This window comes from Eurypyga helias, unplaced genomic scaffold, assembly GCF_000690775.1.
Source record: "Eurypyga helias isolate BGI_N326 unplaced genomic scaffold, ASM69077v1 scaffold1844, whole genome shotgun sequence".
Lineage (NCBI taxonomy): Eukaryota > Metazoa > Chordata > Aves > Eurypygiformes > Eurypygidae > Eurypyga > Eurypyga helias.
In genome coordinates, this window is record NW_010248001.1 from 25,954 (window position 1) to 43,886 (window position 17,933).

Sequence of the window (17,933 nt, forward strand, 5' to 3'; positions counted from 1 at the left end):
TGTCACATGTTTGGACACAGCCGATATCCTTCCTGGCCGGCTTTGACACCCCAGCTCGTTGTGCATCCATTCCCTTGCCTCACCCAGGCTTAGGCTGGGATGACTGCCACCTTGGGGACTGCGTTGCTAACGATTGCTTGAAGATCTGAGTTGGCCACACATGCCTTGGTGTGGGGGAGGTTGCTCTGCGTTGGGTTGATGGGTCTCAGTTGGGTGAGAAGGGAGATGCCTCCAGCCTAGAGGCAGAGCACGCGCTGTTGTACGCACCCCGTGCTGGGAAGGTGGCTTGGCAAAACAGAGCAGAGCCAGCATCTTCCCCACAAACCTGGTGTTTCCAGTGACCCATCCTTCGAAAGCACCCTCTGACCGTGGAACTCGCAGCCAAAGACCAGACCAGCCCTCGCCTCTAATCTCATCTTTCCTCTTTGAGTCTGGTCCCTGGAAAGATGCAGCTCTCCAAGAAGACATTCCAGGGGGGTTTAATCACTGTGCTCACTGCAGCCCTGCTGCGCTTGTGGTCTAAGCACCTGCTGTTTCATTTAATTAGTAACAAATGGGAGGCGTGGGTTGGGGGGAAGAGAGCAGCACCCTGGTGAAGTATTCGCTGCGATGTGATGTATTTTATTTTGGGTTCGGAATGGAGGCCATGAGGAACATTTTCCAGAGGGCTCCATAAACCACCTCTGTACACAGGGTGATTATTTGAGGAGGGAGGGGGGTGTGTGGATTTAAACTGGTGCCGCTAATTTCTGCAAACAACCACATTATTTTTAATTCATACTCCAGACTCCCTCCACCCATGGCTTGATGTTAGGACCTGTGAATTCTCCACCTCATAACAAAGTCCCTCTATAAAAGAGAGTCCTTTAAATATATTTTTAAAAATTGATTTCAGATACATCAGGCTTGCAAGTAAGTCAGTCTTCAGAATGGAAAACTAAATCTTTATTTCCCTCATGGTGACCTCTGAATTTATTTGTATTTCAGTAGCACATACCAGCTCTGAGCAGAGGCAGGTCTCTCTGGTGTTAGAGGCTGGAAAATGCATGAGAAGCTGCAAGCCCTAATGAATATAAGTCAAAAGAAATAATCCCTTTGTTCACCATGATTAATTAAGCTTGGGACCGCTCTATTGAGATAAAAGCATTACATTGCCAGCAGTGTTTTACCGATGCTGGGAAGGGAGATTGGGACAGCTGGGCTGAGACTTCAGGACTGAGCTACTTGTGCTGGACACTAGCTGTGCCCCTGCTCTTGAGAGCTCAGCAGCCAGAGCTTTGTGCAGGGAAGGCTATGGTCACAGCTTCCGTCTGCCCACCGGCACTGGGGGCTGGTTTTCTCCGTGGGGTTGGCGAGTTTAGCAGTGCGCTCTTGTAATTCTACATCTGGTGCAAACTGGAATTCATAAAGACACGTAAGCTATATTGGCCTTCTGTCTTATTTTCTAAGGATGGTTATAGCACCACAAGGGCTGCAAGAAAGAACACTGTGAGTTTTTGTTGTTTTGTGGGTTTGTGGGTTTTTATCTTCCCCCCCGCCCCCCATCCCCACACCCTGCCTAAAGCAGAAAAAATGAATTTTAGAGATTTGGGCTTTGGATTCCCTTTTCTTCAGGAGCTTTTGTCTCCCATGGATTTTGAGAGTGAAAATTCATTTATGGCCATCAGGTGCCCAGCTGCAGCAGTGACTGGAGTCATGATGAAAACTTAGGCTGATCATTTTATTCTCATGTGGAGTTTTAAGTTCAGTCCTGGGTGTTGGGTTCTGGTCCAAGGACAGTAAAAGTTCACAGAAAATTCTCATCTTGTGAGATTGTCATAATCTTGAACACCAGAAATCTAGAAATTATTTGCTGTGTGTCATCCTTCATCCTGTGTAAGTTAGGCATTGCCTACACAATCTTTGTGTTCTCACTGCTATCAGTGGCACTGTAATAGCTCCTGAAGCTTTCCCAGTTGGGAAAGCAAATGTAAGAGAGGTTTCTCTGTGAAGGGAATTCGGTTGTACCTGAAAATCCAGTGGTATCTTGATAAAAAGAGTCGCTTTTGCATGAAGTGCCCAAGCATGCAAAAGTAGTCGTTCTACAACCTAGAAATCATTGATTTTGCAGAAATCAGCTCTTCCTCTTGCTTGTCTGAGTCATTTCATTGAGTTTTTGTCTGCTTGCAGGCACACAGGGTACCTGCACACCTGCTGGACCTGGAGGACTCTTGCGAGTCAGCATTGTGCAGAGAATCGACCCCCATAACAACTCCAGTAGTATTTCTTCCTCCTCTTAGTTTTTCCTCCTTTGTATTCCTATCTGATGTTAGAAAGAGTTTTTTTCTGCACAGATCGAATCTGGAAGTAATACCTCGAGGGACACGTTTAAACTCAGCATATTAAGTTTGGAGTTTTTTATCCACCTCTGACATTTGAGAGATGCTTTTAAGTAGATGAGATACTATTACAGCGTCAGCCCATCTGTCGTTGGAAGCATTGATGTTTGAGTCATATTCTTCTGCTCAGCTTTAACAGGCAAGTGTAAAGGCAAGTGAAGCTGTCTGGCAGTTCGCCTTGTTGCACGCCTCAGTATGGCCAAGAAGGGAAATGTGTTTTTGTTTTCAAGCCTCTGTTGTGTTTGCACTGTTTAATGCCGTTCAGTCCCACATTCAGGTTGGGGGACTGCCTGCCCAGGCTGCTCTTGCTGCCTGTCATGGAGAACAGCCCCTTTGCTTGCCCCTTCACCCGCTGGTGCTTACGTTTGAAATACGAGCATCTCCCTCCAGCTTCAAATCCTTCTCCCCGTCATACTAATCTGCAAGGTTCAAAGCAGGGGTGAGATTTCAAAGCTTCCTTAACCAGGTTAGAGCTGCAGTGTGATGCTCAGGCCGTGTTGAAAGCCCGTGTGTTGAAGCACGTATAATCACATCTCTGCACCTGTTAGAGCGGGGAATATTGCTCCCGAGTTTTCTTTCTGTTTTTCTTAAGCCGCTCTCAGTTTTCCTCCGTTCCTGGCTGGTGTGATGTTCTCCTGCATCTGACCTCATGGAGAGACACGGACCAGCCCCAGATGAAGGGCTAGAAACAATTGTCTGCACCTGGCTGAGCAAAATAGGTTATTTGTGTGTATGCGTATGTGCCTGGTAGTGTAATGTATTTGTTCAGTTACTTGAGCCAAGGTTTCCCCCCAAAGGAAGCCCTAATTAAGCGAGATAACTTTGCGCCTGGGCCGCTGGCAAAGGGCAGCTCCCCGCGCTTGCATGCGTGCTGGCCGCAGGTGTGTACCTGCTGCCCTTCCTGTCCCTGTTTGGTAAGGCAGGGAGGTTAGCAGTAGCTGTGCTTCCGTGGGGTGATGGCTTTTCTGGTGGAAAACGGGCCATTCTGTGCTCTGAATGGTCCATCTTACCCTCAGCCAGGGTACGCACGTGGAACCTAATTTTTGAAGTTGCTTGTGTCTTGGTAGAAAGCAATCGATGTGTTGTTCCTCCTCCCCACTTCACTTCTTTCTTGGGATCCTTTCTTTGTAATTTTAATTGAAGCTTCAGGGCTAGGTTCTGCAGATGGCTGAAGTGGCAGTTCCCTAGAGAAGCTGTACTCTGATCCCTTACAGCCATAATGCTGAGGGGCTAAAGACTGATCGAATAAATAACCCTACACAGCAGACGCAGGCTCACAAAACCAGCAGCCAGGTCTGGATACCCCAGTGCCATCAGACAGCTTGGCTGCTGCTCGTAAGGGAATTACAGGGCCTGGATGTGGCCTGAATCTCTTTGATGCAATTTACCATGTTCCTGGATGGTTTCTGTGACAAAGCATCATCAGGTAATCCTGGGGGTGGGTGGGTGGTGTCTGAAATGTCATTCCCTGTCTGAGCCAGGGGCTAGGGCAGAAGAGCACTGTGTGATACCTGCAGCTTATTGGTTAGACTTGGTCTTTCCAACACATCTGTGAGGATGTTTCCACAATCTGGGCATCCTTCTGATGTCTCTTTACTGTAGCATTGTGTGATGGGGAGGAGGACAGAATAGATGAGTGCAAACCCACAGGGAGGATGAGAAATAGCCCTGGATGCTGCACATTGCCCAGCCGGGGTCAAGGCAAGGTGACTTGTTGGGCTTGTTTGGCCTGTCTGTCTGCCCCATCCAGCTTCTAAAGCTGGTCACAAGATGTGGAAAGGCACAGAAATCTGAATCCTCACTGGTCTTGTCCTGGAAGGACATTGGCCTGGCCACCAAAGCAGCTCGTAGGTCACATTCTTCCCCTCAGAAATGTTTGGGAAGGAGCTGCTGGATGGGATGAGATGTTGCGGCTGCCTGCTCCACAGGACCCTTTCCTTGCATCACCTAAGCACACCTGCATCATATACTCCATGTGTATCCTTCACCTGGCCACAGTGGATTGCATGTGTGACCAGACAGGCTGAAGAAAACTTGTGTTTTCATTTTACGATAGACTATGTGCCCAGTTAGGGTCCCTGGTGATGCGCCTCTCCCCGTGTCATTGGAAGAGCATGTGCCAGAGGTGAGCAGGCATGGATGCTCACTGGCAGGGTGGCCCTGTAGCCAGCTGCCTATGAAGCAAGGGATGCTGGTGTGACTCTGCAGCCACCCTCGGCTTAAAGCTTAGGAAGCCGCTGACGGGGATGGAAGAGGCATCTCCTGCTTGGGCACAAGAGCTCTGGTTTCATGGCAGCACCGAGCTGCCTGTGGCAGGTAGCAGCGTATCGAGGACCTCCTCTGCCTGGTCCTGCTGACCAGAGTCTCCCAAATGCCATCAGACAGGGACAGAGGCTGGAAACCTCCTGATGGAGCTGGAAGGAGCCCTGCTCTGCCTGGATGTAGGCATCTGCCTCTGTCTGCTGTTTGTCCCTCACAACTTGTAGCAGCTTTATCTGCAAGTTTGGAAAAGCCACAGCCCTGACAGTATTTCTTGACAATGTGCCTATGCCACTTAAAAGCTACTGAGATTAAGGGAGACCAAAAAAATCCCCACTGTTGTCAAAGACCTCCATCGATGCTTTTAATACCCTGCCAAATGTTACATGTGATCAGTTGGTATAGTACACAGAATACTGTCTGGTCCACAAGCAGCGTGTCCAGGGATGGATGGTGATTATCTGAATGAAGATCCTGGAGTGACGCATGAGCATGCAGAGCGTAATGCAGAGACCCCGTAAACACGCAGTGTGCCCACTCTGCTCCGAACAGCACACGCAGCCGCCATGGCCACCAGCCAACCCCGTCTACTTTCCCAGGGTTTACTTTCCTTCTCAATTAAAATTAACAAAGTTCCTCAGGAAGACTTATACTTACAAAAATAGGGTCTCAGTCCCAGCCTTCCTTCTTAAGAGGCTGGATTGGGTTGGGTTTGTCCTGCAGGATGTGGTGTCCCTCCTTCCAGTGCAGTCTTGCACCATGGTCTAGTCCATCTGCAAGGTCCTTAGGGATGGCTGTGCGGGTCTGCTGGGGTCCTCCTTCTGAGCATGGGCTTTAAGGACTCCAGATGTTACCCAAATCCCCTTTTTCTTTTTTTGAAGAGAGGACAGTGTCCACGCTGCACGCCAGGGCAGCGATTGGAAGGAACTGGCATGGGTTTGAGTGTCCAGCTAAGGTGCCTGTGTTGCGTGGTTGTGCTAGTGACAGGATGTCTCTAAAACAGCTTTTCTGACACCTGTGGATTTTGTCTGCTCTGCCCAGAAATAAATCTGCGGAGAAAAACCAGTCCATGAGACGCAATCAGTCCTTAGTGGTTCTGTGATGCCATTGCCATAGACAATAGTAAGGACAGATTGTTGCAAGCCCAGGTTTGTTCTTCCATTCTAGCATGTAAATCCTTCCCTTCCTCCATCACAAGCCCAAATGGGCAACCATAGCTTGGAGTCTGACCTTCCTGCGCACTGAACACCTCTGCTGTCCCTGCGTGCCAGAGGAGCATCCTGGGGAGATGCCGTTACACGGGGGTGCCCATGGTACCCAGAGGGCCCGGACTGGGAGTGTGAAGGCTGGCAGCTGGCTACGAACTGTTGGAAACGGCCTGTCCTGCTGGCTGCTTGCTTCCCTCCCTCAAGGCTTGGAGCAAGGTATCTGTTACACGTGCAGCTCTGTTTGCATGCTCATATGGCGGGATTTGTTGTCTGTGCTCCTTTCTAAATCCCCCCCAAAGACAGGAGACACATGTGTTTGGAACCAGATACTAAGGCAAAACATCGCTGGGTTTGGAGGTAGGGAGAGGGAGAAAAGAAGACAAAGGAGTCTCCTCCCAGTGTGGAGTTAAAACCTGTGGTTGTGTTTTGCTTGGCACGGTTTCTTCATTGTACTGAGCTGGGCGGTCGCTCTCCCCAAAGCTACAGGCAGTCGCCTATGGAGATGAGTAGATACCGTTTCAGATGGAGTTTCTGAATTAAAATGTGCCATTGTGTTCGGAGCTATTGTTTCTGTTTTCAATATTGAAGTTACTTGTGGTTTCCAGGGGACAATATATCAAGCAGAGCTAACAGGCTGTAGAGATGATGTAGATTATGAAAACAGAGGGATTAAGTTTCATACATTTGGAGCTAAAGACTCATCCCTCTCATAGTAGTGTAAGCAGGGGAGTAGTCTTTCAGGCCCATGAAACAGTACCAATCCAACTAAGGGTGCGTTTTTAAGCAGCTTTAATTAAAACTGTGGTCACCACGGTGTGAGCAACAGAAGTCTCTCTAATGGTGGATTCTCTGGGTGCCAGGTCACTGACCATCCAGTGTATAAATCGGATTTCAGAGCATTCCTGTGCCAGGCTTTGCACTGGTTCAAACAAAACCGGTTTGTGGAGATGGAGCGGGTAAGCTGGGTAGCCCCTGCCTAGAGCAGTGATGAAATCAGCAGTTCTGTCTGTGTGAGAGAGGAATAAGGAAGGGCAGAAGAGGGCATTGCATGACAGATATGATTCTGACACCCCTGTTGCTCTGGGGGACTGACTGGACTCAGAAGGAGTCAGGCTGGTACACGAGGTGACCCTTAAACGAAGAACCAGCCCCCCCACTGGTCCCCACAAGATGCTGTCCTAAATCCATGATGTTGCAGAGCAGGTCAGGAGTTTTGTTCTCTGTATAATCTCACAGCACTGCGCCAAACGTACTAGGGCAAAACCAAACCAGCCTGCAAATTGTGCTGACCTTAATATTTGGTGCATGATCTGTGCTAACAGCAAGTATGTAATTAATAGCAGCACTCTGCTAATGGCTCCATGCTGCTTTTAGGATGCACCCTCCAGCACTTTGCTTGCAGTGCTGCCAAGGGTTTCTCAAGGACTGGAGGGTCTGCAGCCCTGCAGCCTCCCACAGACCCATTCAGCCTTTGCGCTGGGCAGAGCTGCTCCTGCCTGCACAGTCTCTCCTGGCCAGGATTTAGGCACTTGCAGTTTTGACGCTGTGAGGCCTTTGGAGTGGTTCAGTAGGGCTGATGCTTTGATAAACCCAAAAAGCTCAGTGGGGCTGTGCTGTATTTCAGTGATTGGCTTGAAAGGATTGAAATTTAAAGCAGGATGGAAAGTAAATACTTTTTTTTAATTCCTAAGCGATGTAGGAAGTGGTGATTAATGGAAGTGACCTTGTTGCTTTGCTCCCTCTCAGGGAAGCTCTTAAGAGTTGCCACCGTATTTAAAAATGGGACCTTTGCTCTGACAGTGCTGTCAGATGTAGTTCTGCTGCTGTCTGGAGGCCAGTGTTGTGGGAGTCCTGCTCTGCTTAATGTCCGAGGGTGATTGTCACCATTGCTGCAGTGTGTCACCGGAGCACCTTGGTGTCTTGCCACTTATCTGCACTCTGAAGGGACACTTCAAGCACTTGTAAGGATAACAAGTTGCAGGAGGTGAGGAAGGATGCTCTGCAGTTGAGGTCAGCTTTTCTCCCCAGACAGGATTTTTGCTGTGACCTGCAGTGAGCCTTTTGGGACATGCCCAGGTTGAACAGCCTGAGTACCTGGGCTGGCTCTGGATGTGCTAGCTCCAGAAAAAAGGCAGAACATTTGCACCCCCTCCCAACATTATGAACCTTCATTTGGAGCTTGGCTAACAGACCTGATGGGGCATGGCATCAGCATGACACTGACATCTCTGCACGACCCTGCCGTGCTACATAATTGCAGCATTCATCTCTCTAAACGGGAATTATGGTGTAGCCTTACTTCCCAGGGATGCTGTCGGGACAAATGCATTGTAGATACTGGAGTAACAAGGGGACGTATAATCACCATGGATAGATGGAAAAGTATGAAGTAGCCTTTGTCCAAGCATCTTCCAGTGTGGTTAAGTTGGATGAGGCCAGCCTAATTTAGCACTGGGGAAAGAAAATGCTTCTGGCAGGAGACATCAATAGCTGCTCTGTGAAAGGCCAGCGTGGGCTTTCTGAGTGCTCTTCAGAGATGCACCAAGTGCCTCTGTCATCCCAGACCAGCACCTCCGAATGTTTTGCCAGTCTGTGTTAGCCACATACGCTGGGCTCGTTCCGTGGAGCCTTTGGAGAAAGCTGCATTTCTGTATGAAAAATACCAAATGGCTCGGCTGGAAAACAGCGTTCCCTCTTTTGATGGCTTGTTTTAGGGGAAGACCCCCAGACTCTGCTCCCCCTCCCCTTCTCTTTCTCTGGCTGTTTTAGTTGGATACTGAGAGGCTTGTAAGATTTCCAAGATTTCTGGTGGAAATTTTCAGACCTGAGAGAGGCATGTTCCCTTTGGGGATTACACCATGCTGTAAATGTCTGTTCTCTTTATTTTATATGCATTTTCCTGCTTTTGTTTGACTTTCTCATGGATTTCACTGTTTTTAATTCAGAACATATCCTATAATGCTGTAATTGTCAGGCATGTCAGCTGGTTATCCTGACCGTTTTTCCTTTAATTTTCTTTTTTTTCTTTCAAGAATAAAAGGAAAGCCAGTTGCTGCTGCTTCTCAGGGATCGAATTAATGCACTCCTGCATGCTGAGGCATCATGTAACACCAGGAGAGTGCCAGTGTCACTGGCTGCCTGATAAAATTATTCCTGCCGCATTGTGGAACCGGTAACTGCTCTAGGAAGAGATGGAGTTTCACCTCCTTCTGCTGCATTTGATGTCAGTTTTACGTGTGAGCAGCTAACAGATGTGCTCAGTCTGTTTCATGCCCTCACCCAAAGATCTCCCAAGTCTTCCGCAAACTTTTGCTAATTGATATTATGCTTGGAAACAGCTCTGTTTTGGCTAATTTTGAGGGGGTGTGAGTTAGGCAGATTTGCTGCTGTCTTGTGTCTGTGAGAGCAAACTGGTTTGCTGTTCCTGTGAGAGGGTGAAGAAAAGGAGGAATAAAAAGAAGCTCAGTGCAACCCACATCTAGAGAAAATTATCCAACAGCTGTATCCTGGAGAGGGATCTGCCCCAATAGCAGCAGTGTCATTCCCTGTCACGCATGTCCCTCTGTCATGGATCTCGGCAGGTATGGTCCTGGGCTGGAGTAAATCAAGTCCTTCCACTTATGTCATGGATGCCTCACTGATTAACCTTAGCAGAAAACCTGTCCTGAAGTCAAACCACTGAAGAAGTGGTCTTCTCTAGCCCAGCATCTAGAAGGTGAATCTGTGGAGATGGGCTCTCTTGTTCTCTGCTCCCTTGCTTGTTTTCACCTGCTGACATTTCAGTGTTGGTATGTTACCTGATAGCATGAGATCCATTGGCTGGAAGTGGTGGCTAACCATCTTCTGTATTGAAAGACCCCCTTGGATGCTCTGGTTAACCAGGATTTGGAATATGCTACAGATGGACAAGCCCACAAATGGGAGGATAAGCATTCTGAAAACCACCGATAATACTTCTTCCATTTGGTTCTGTCTTGCTGATTTTAGATACATTGCCTCTGAATTCAGTCTGACTCCTGCCCTGCAGCATAAGGCTAAGAGCATTTGATGGTTCTGGACTAAATCTCATGCCATTTTCCTGAAATCTGTCTTGCATTTTGCAGATGCAAATGCAGAGATAGGACCAGAGAGGTTTATCCATGAGAAAACTCTGGCAGACAACAGAATTCAATCAATTTTCATCTCTTCCCGTTCTTGCATATCACAGGTAATAACTCAAAATATAGCTGATGCTGTAACCATCCGTCATGTCAGCAAGCAACACAGATGGTTTTCAACTTCAAAATGAAAGGAAATTGCTGCTGCTCCTCAGGGTTTTAATTAATAACCCTTCTTCTGTTCTGGTGTCTTACTTCCCCTTCTTATCTAAGCCTGCATTGTCTGCACCAGGCATTTTCAACCTTTTCTGATTCGCAGATGCTCGGAATGCCTCCTGCTGAGGGTGTGAGTTCCATCATCACCGGTTTCAGATCCCTGGTAGCAGCTTTGCTTTTCTTCCAGCTTCTTTGGCACCCCCCTACGTACGTGCACACAACTCCATATGCGTACAGATGCCTCTTCTCCTCTGCCTCATCTCTGAGTTGGCTGTAGCCCCTTTTTCCTCCTTGGAAAGTGAGCCTTTGGAGAAGGGAGTACCAAGAGCTGGGATCACTGTGTGCCTTGTGCATAACTCTCCTCATGTACTTTACCTTTTAACTCCAGCAGCGGCTAAATCAAAGTTATTGTCGGCTTGCCTCATTTTTAATGAAAAACGCATTTTCTAATGAGCACTTAGAAAATGAGAAGCTAATATGCCTCTTGGCATTCAGTGTAGAAGGAGTTGTAGCCTTGGGACCACTTGAGTGACCGAGAGTAAGGTGAAAACTCACTGGGGATTCTGGAGGCACCTTGCCAAAAATCTGCTGCTCTCAATCTCTTAGTCACAGTTTGATTTTCATCCGCTATTTCTCTGGCACAAAAGTAAATTAGACACTGCAGAGGGGGAGTGGGGCCCCATCTCTCTCTGCAAAAGGTTGGAGTCCTATGTCCCTTTGCAGCCACGGATGTTGTTTTGCTTGCCCAAGTAAGAGGTTTGGATGAAAGTCATCCTCAGGGTCTTAGAGTGTTAAAATCTCCCATGATTGCAGCGCTGACCTCCTGTGGGGCTTTGATTTTATCTGTGCACGTGGCAAACCTACATCCACTTGAAAAGGAACCAGCCAGGTATGCACACTGGTAAGAGATTGTGTGGGTGTTCTAATTTGCTCATTGTAAGAGGTGTGGAAAACTTCACTGTTCTGACTGGGGAAGAGAAAACTGCTTCAAGGAAGGAAAGGGAGGAATTAACAGCCCAGCAGGAAACTCCATCTAGATAGGGTCTGTAGTGTAAGGCATAGGTGGAACTCAGGTAACTGTCTCAGTGGATTAATTTTAGGGAGTTAGATTTGGTCACAAACTTCCAAAACCTTGAGACCAAATCAGGAATAAAGTTGCCACTGGCAAATGCCACAGGAGACCATTAAACAGTTCATATTCTGTCACCTGTGTTGGTTGGCTTACAGCAGAGTAAAAGCCTCTCTTGCACAAGAGAAGTCACCCCTTCGTCTCGGGTGCTGTAAGGCCTGAAACTGAAAGAAATGTTCAATGAAAATCTAACTTCGATAAATAAAATGTATTAAGTAAACAATTATCAAGAAGATGCTTGGCTTCTCATCCTCAGAGAGGCTACAAGTGTTTGGGTCATGTTTGCAAATTTATGCTTTGCACCATAAAAGCTAGGGTAGTTTTTGTTTGGTTGGTTTTTACAGTGACTGCTATTTCTCAAACAGTTGCTGACCTCCAGGAGCTGAGAGCTCAACAAGAAGGCCAGTTATCGTGAGAGTTGATACCACTGCAATCTTCCTATTCCATTCTTGCAAGTCAAGTGATTTGATGGTTATGTGCAAGTAGTAAGGAGTGGAGTGGGCCAGTGCTCTGAGCCTGCTCTCATTTTAATGAGCAGAAACTCACATGAGTAATTGCTCTATGTTTAATGGGATTAATTGCACGACCGTTTGCTGACCGCTGTAAGAAAGTCATAATTTGGACCACAGGGTTTATAGCATATCTTCTAAATTAGTTTAGTGCAGAAGCAAGGAGGAAGCTGCTCGGAGCAAAAGGCTGGACTCTGTGCAGGACTTATGTGGGAAAGCTGCTGGCGAGCCCAGAGCAGTTTGGAGAGCTAAAGCCTGGGGAGGTGATTTTGGTGGTGAGTTATTTGTGGACGTGCATCTGTTGTGCCAGAAGCAGGAGGGGGATGTGTTTGTTCAGCCTGACTCCAGACATGCTGCCCAAATGGGTGGGAAGCTCACTTCCTGGTTTCCATATACCTTCCCTGTTTCCAAACAGATCTCCCGCCCTGTGGCACAGTGACATGGCAATACATTTCTCTCTGCTCATCACACTGATCATACAATTTGGATGCTCCCTCATGGTGGCATTCACATTCTAATGCTTCTAAGCAGATGAACTGAGTATGAGCTCCTCCCGATTTGCCAAAATGCATTGGCCGCTTGTGTTTTCTTGCCTGCCCAAAGCCAGCTACAGCCCTATCTCCGTCCTTCGGGACTCCGCATCCAGACTTCCCTTCTTTCCCTTCGTGCTGGGGTGGTTTTATTCTAAGTGACAGGATGACTTTCTCATTCAGCAAATCTTGTCCCTAGGTTAAATGTCGCACATCGAAGATGTGGAGACTGCCCATGTCTGAGCAGAATAAGCTGGGGCGTTAACTGAAGGATTTTTTTCATCAATCATATGTATATTTGCAATAACAACAATAATAATTTCCTTTAATGGAAAAACATTTGTCACAGACGAAAGAGTTTTTGACTTTCAGATGCTCTGCAGACATCTAATTAAGTGAACTGAAAATCTGTTTATTGGTCTTTGGCTGTTTATCATCCACGTGGGGAAAGTGCGGTGACTGCCAGGAGTTTCTGTGGTTCAGCCCTTAGCTCCCTTTGTTCTTGGCTGCTCCATTTATTTCCATGGTTGGTGTCTCCTCTTATCAGACCCAGGCTGAGTGGGGCTGTTGGGCATTGACTCAGGATACCCCATCACCTATGGAGATTTGGGATGTTTCGTTCAGGGCGATTGCTGTGGTTTTTTTTTTTCCCCCTGCATCCATCTTTTCCTTATCTTCTGCTTTGCATCCTTCTCCGTGGGTGGAGGATACAGAATCCTGCTTTTTCTAGGATTTTAGATCTAGCTTGCACTGGCTTTGAATGGCAGAACTGGCTGCGCAGAAGGGCTGAGGAAGGCTCCGTGTTTCTGCTGCTCTTTGTTTGGCTCTAACATCCTGAGGGGTTTCCTGAGCTGAAGGGCAATCGTTACCTTCCAGTCTGTGTTGCAGACTACTACTCTGATGTGACTGGCAATAAATTAAATCAGGTTTCCCCAGGCTGAGTCTGTTTTGCCTGTGACGGTGAATGATCTCGCCCTGTCTTTATCTCAACCCCCAGAATTTTGTTAATCTTCTCTACCCTGTCTCGCTGAGGAGGGGAGTGACAGAGTGGCGTCGGTGGCCACCTGGCCCCCAGCCCCAGGGATATTGTCTCATATATCGAGGGAGGTGAGAAATCTTCCATGCTTCCGGGGCACTTGGCATTGGGAGAGGCTGTGTCCCCATGTGTTGCATTGGTGGCCTCCCCCCAGCTCCCTGCCATCCACACCCTCCCAGTGGAGGCAGGAGCCGGGGCAGAAAGTGCAGTCTGGCAAGGTTTAGCCAAACTCTTCCAGCTGCAGTTTATTGTATCTATTTTGCTGATATCCACCCTTTAGATAAATAGCGCTAAGTTACACGCGTTGTGACTCTCTTGATGTGGTTAAAAAGGCTTGTATTAGCCAAGCTAATCTAACTCCAAGAATAACCATGGGAATCTGACTGTATCGCTTCCAGCTTGAATCAGTCACCGTGTAGTAAAGTGAGAATTGCCTTCCTGGCCAGAAGTGTAGCAACAGTGAAACTTCGAGTCAGTTGGTGGGGATTCCCTCCCCCTCCTTTTTATTCCTTTGAACAACCCTCCTGCCCATGCCTGACCTCAGACACCCGGAGCTCTACCTACAAGAAAACAAAATTTCCCATTTTCAATAAAAAACATGTCTCCGTAGGCAGAAAAGTGCATTATCTAACAGTCCGCAAAGCTATGGTCTATTTATTTACCAGGCTGACTCCCTGATGGGGAAACATGTGGGATCTTTTAACTTTTTCTCCTGCACAGATGTTCCTTCTACTCCTGAGTTTCCTCTTGATCTTTGGTTTGTTGGACCATATGGTGAAAATGCTGGAGATGTGTGTGGTGGGAGAGGAGGAGGATTCTGTGTGCCTAAAACAAAAACACTAAAAAAAAAATTTCTGACTGGTTTTTCCCCATGTTAGCAAAAAAATATTTTTTAAAGGAAATCTGTTGAGGTAGCAAACCGGCTGTGGAGTCACACCCCCTCATTGTTGGACACGTAGCATTGATGACATTAAACACCGGTGGATGAGTCCCCCCAGCACCGCTTTTGCTGCCACTGTAGGTGTTTGTGTTGAGCTGTGGATCCAATTCAGGTGAGGAGATAAGGGTCCTGCAAGGTCAAGCAACAGGGCTGCTTGCTTTCCTTCCTTACCTTCCTCAGAGGCCACAGGGACTGGGGGTTGAAAGACATCTCCTCTGGTCTGTTGGAAGCAAGTCACTGGGCTAGCAGGAGCTTTGGTGTTCCCCCAGCCCAAGGGAGCCAAGGCTTCTGTGTAGGCTCAACAGGGACATAGAGCATTGCATTGTGCGGCTGAAACATGATGGAAAATGAAATAAAATATGAAGATTTGGGTGTTTATCTTGTCAGCACCACAGGCTGAATGACAGCAAAAGGGTGCAGAGGGTCAGTGGGAAGGGTGGGAGGCTCTGGCAGTTTTTAGGGCTGGAGAAGGTCTGTCTTAGGCAAGTCCATGGAGGTGCCACTGAAGCAGGTGCTTCTTTCCTTTTTGGGTGAGGTTATGTGTGGCCTTTTGGCTGGTGTTCAGCCTCAATGGCCCTGGTCCATCCAGGCTTATCACCCAAAAAGAAATTATAGGGCTCATTTAGGAACATCAGGTCAGCCTACTGCTTTCCTAGGCTTGCTTCCATGGAAAATCAGTGGTGGTCAGCAGTCTGCTCCATCATGCAAGCTGGCCATACGTGGTGGGGGTCCTCTGGGATTCTCTGCTCTCACAGGTCTCCCTCCCTGCTCCCCTTTATCTAGTGCTGTCCTCCATGTAGGGACTGGAATGGAAGATATTCCCCCAAATCCATCTCTGTGGAAAAGCAGGAGTGCTCTTACTGGACCAGGGCAGTGGGCAATGCCTTGCCAGCAGGAAGGCAGAGTGGGTGTTATTAAATAAAACCTTGAATCCAGTTGCTTGAACAGCATTTTTAGCCAGGTGGGTGGTCTGTTGCAGGGACAGGTAAAAACTGTTTCTCCACCAATGTGGGCAGACTGCGGATTAGAAACGAGGTGTGTGTTTTCGTAATGAGGGATGAGACCCTAATTTTAGAATGGCAGCAAAGCTGGGCTCAGATGTCTGCCTGGGCCCCGTCCCAGCTTCTCTGCGCTGCCAGAAACTTGCCCTCCCTTTCTTGGAGTGAACTGTATCGTACCTTTTTATGCACGGACTCCCCTGCAACGAGGCAGAGGGAGTCCTGCTGTTGCTTTGCTTAGCTAATCCTTTTTTTAAACCATTCACAGACCAAGAGATCCCCTGGTCCCTTTGCAGCCAGTCCATATTTTTCCCCTAAGATGTTCCTTCTATTTCCTTTGCAGATGCAGCTTCTGGACAAGTTCCCTATTGAAGGAGGCCAGAAAGACCCCAAGCAAAGAATCATCCCTTTTCTACCAGGTAATGCTGTGGGAAAAGCCCTAATTGGGATGATAGAGCAGTTGGGGACCAGTCTTACAAATGCCTTTTCCCTGGGAGCTCATACATGCTGCCCTGTGATACCAAACCTACACGTCCTCCTAAAATAACTGGCAGGGTGTTTAGGGCTCCCAGGAGATCTTGCACCAGCTGTTCAGGTTCAAGTTGACTCGTGCCCTCCCGCAAAAACGGGATTCAGTGGCTTCTGGGTGTCTGGGCCTGTGGGGTGCAACCAGACAGCCTGAGCTTGGGCCACCAGCTGGGAGGCCACTGGGGACCAGAGACGCGGTCACTTTTGTTTTTGGATGCTGTGGCTCTGCAAACACTGTACTGTACAGTAAGGAGTGAATAATTAGAGTTGCCACTGGGATATAAAGGAAACCGAAAGAAGGTTAAATGCAACGAGGTTTCTGCAATGCTGGCCAAGAAGATAAGTAAATATCTCTTTGGCCTGACCCGCTGTCCCTCTGACAGCTTTCAGAGAGGGGCTGGACGTGATGGATATCCTCCCCTCAGAGCAATGGCACACACTTCCACACGCCTTCTTCCAACAGCCACTGCAGGGATGGCACGGGGGGCATGAGCCAGACCGCGGAGTGCTCCTGGAAACACACGCTCAGGCCAGCTCTGTATTGTCTGACTGCACGATTCTGGCTGTTGGTTTGAAGTTTGGCTTGCTGCACTGCCTGTCAGGATAAATGGAGTATTTTCAGCCTGTTAAAAGGTCCATTCTGTCTTTAACTATAAAAAGGAGATCCCAACTCTTCCCCAAAGGTCTGTAAAGGGAAGCTGGGATGGGAGGGTTTAGTCCTCTGCAGGAGCATGCTGCAGTCCTCAACACTGTTTGCAGGCAGAGCAGCTGTTCCAGATGTGTGGTGAGCGCAGCTCCAGGGCGGGAGGGGAGGCAGGGACTTGGAAACCAGTGGTGCAAGCATCAGGGCCACAGTAGGGTGGCACAGCAGCGTGACATCCTCCATGGACCTTCTGGAAGGCAGCCCCAGGATCTCTGCAGTGCCCTGTGCTGCATCCAGCCCCTCTGCAGCTAGGGGGTGGTGATTTTGCCTTCCATTTCCAACCTGGAATGAGGAGAAGAGTCCAAGTATGGGCTCTGTTTCGAGATATGCCACCAGGAAGCTCATAGACAAGTCACTCTGCAAAACCTCTGTATGACAAGGACGGGTACTGCTGGCCTGCCTTTCTTGCTGGAAAGCATTTTGAAATCCTTGAAAAGCACTGTATGGGAGTGCAGATGGCTTCAGGTGAGGTGCTGTAGGAAAGTCTCTGGAGGTAACAGCTGTTCCTCCTGTGCTGACCACCACTGACCCATTTCTTCACTTCGTCCTAGCAGCACGTTGGCTGAACGCAGGCGACTGATGCTCAGCCCGTGTGCAGTTCTTAGTGATAGTCCTGATAGATGGGTGGGCAATGTGTGCCGAGGATGAGATGCATCCCACATGCCCGTTACAACACTTCCAACCCTCCAAGAACATGAGGGAGATGGTGCTGCTGTGTGTCCTCGAGGGGAAGAGTTATATCTGGAAAACATTTGGGTTAACTTAGTGTCCCAAAGAGGGAAGCTGCCAGAATAGAATAGACCTCAGCTGTATTTAATTTAAAATTTCTCTGATACACATTCTACTTTTGATATTGAATCTCTGCCTCTTTCTTGTTGAACTCCTGAAAAGCCCTTGTTGCTTTACCCGGGAACAAGGTGACTCAGCTAACTGTCAAACAATGTCAAACTCTGTTAAGTAAACTAGCTGCCGTAATTAGAATACGCATGGCATTTCTGCAGCCCGGGCCGTGGATTACTGAAACGAATACCTAGCTATAAACTGTCTTAATTAAAAAAAAGCAGGGCAGATGTTTGTACTTAAGTCCTACTTTTATGAAGATGTTACGCTCTTGATTGCTTATTATGGGCCTGATTCTGCCAAGCTGGAGGGGTTCTGAGTGCCTGGGGTTTGCTGTGCCGCGTGCAGGCTTGGGCGACTTCCCCACCAGCTCTGGTTTAGAAAGTCAGTGCATGCCAGGCTGTGACTCCCGCTTGTCCGCAATGCCGTGATGCTGTCCTGAAACAGAGGCATGATCTGAGCCCGGGCGTTGAGGAGCCATCTTTGCAGGTCCCTTTGCCATGGCAGAGGGTGCATACAGGGCTGGCTGGCAGGTGCCCCGTGGTGTGGTGGAGCTGCAGCA

At 48.3% G+C, this 17,933-nt stretch overlaps 1 protein-coding gene across 1 annotated transcript in view; it reads left to right on the plus strand.

The window, feature by feature from the left end:
- The window catches only part of LOC104509071 (SH3 and PX domain-containing protein 2A-like), a gene marked incomplete at its 5' end in the record, with an annotated part of 111,567 nt that overhangs the window by 14,512 nt on the left and 79,122 nt on the right, over positions 1 to 17,933 (plus strand). The window contains one exon of the mRNA XM_010150890.1: positions 15,644 to 15,719. Coding sequence (XP_010149192.1) covers positions 15,644 to 15,719 — 76 coding nt within the window. The remainder of the gene's footprint in view (positions 1 to 15,643; positions 15,720 to 17,933) is intronic.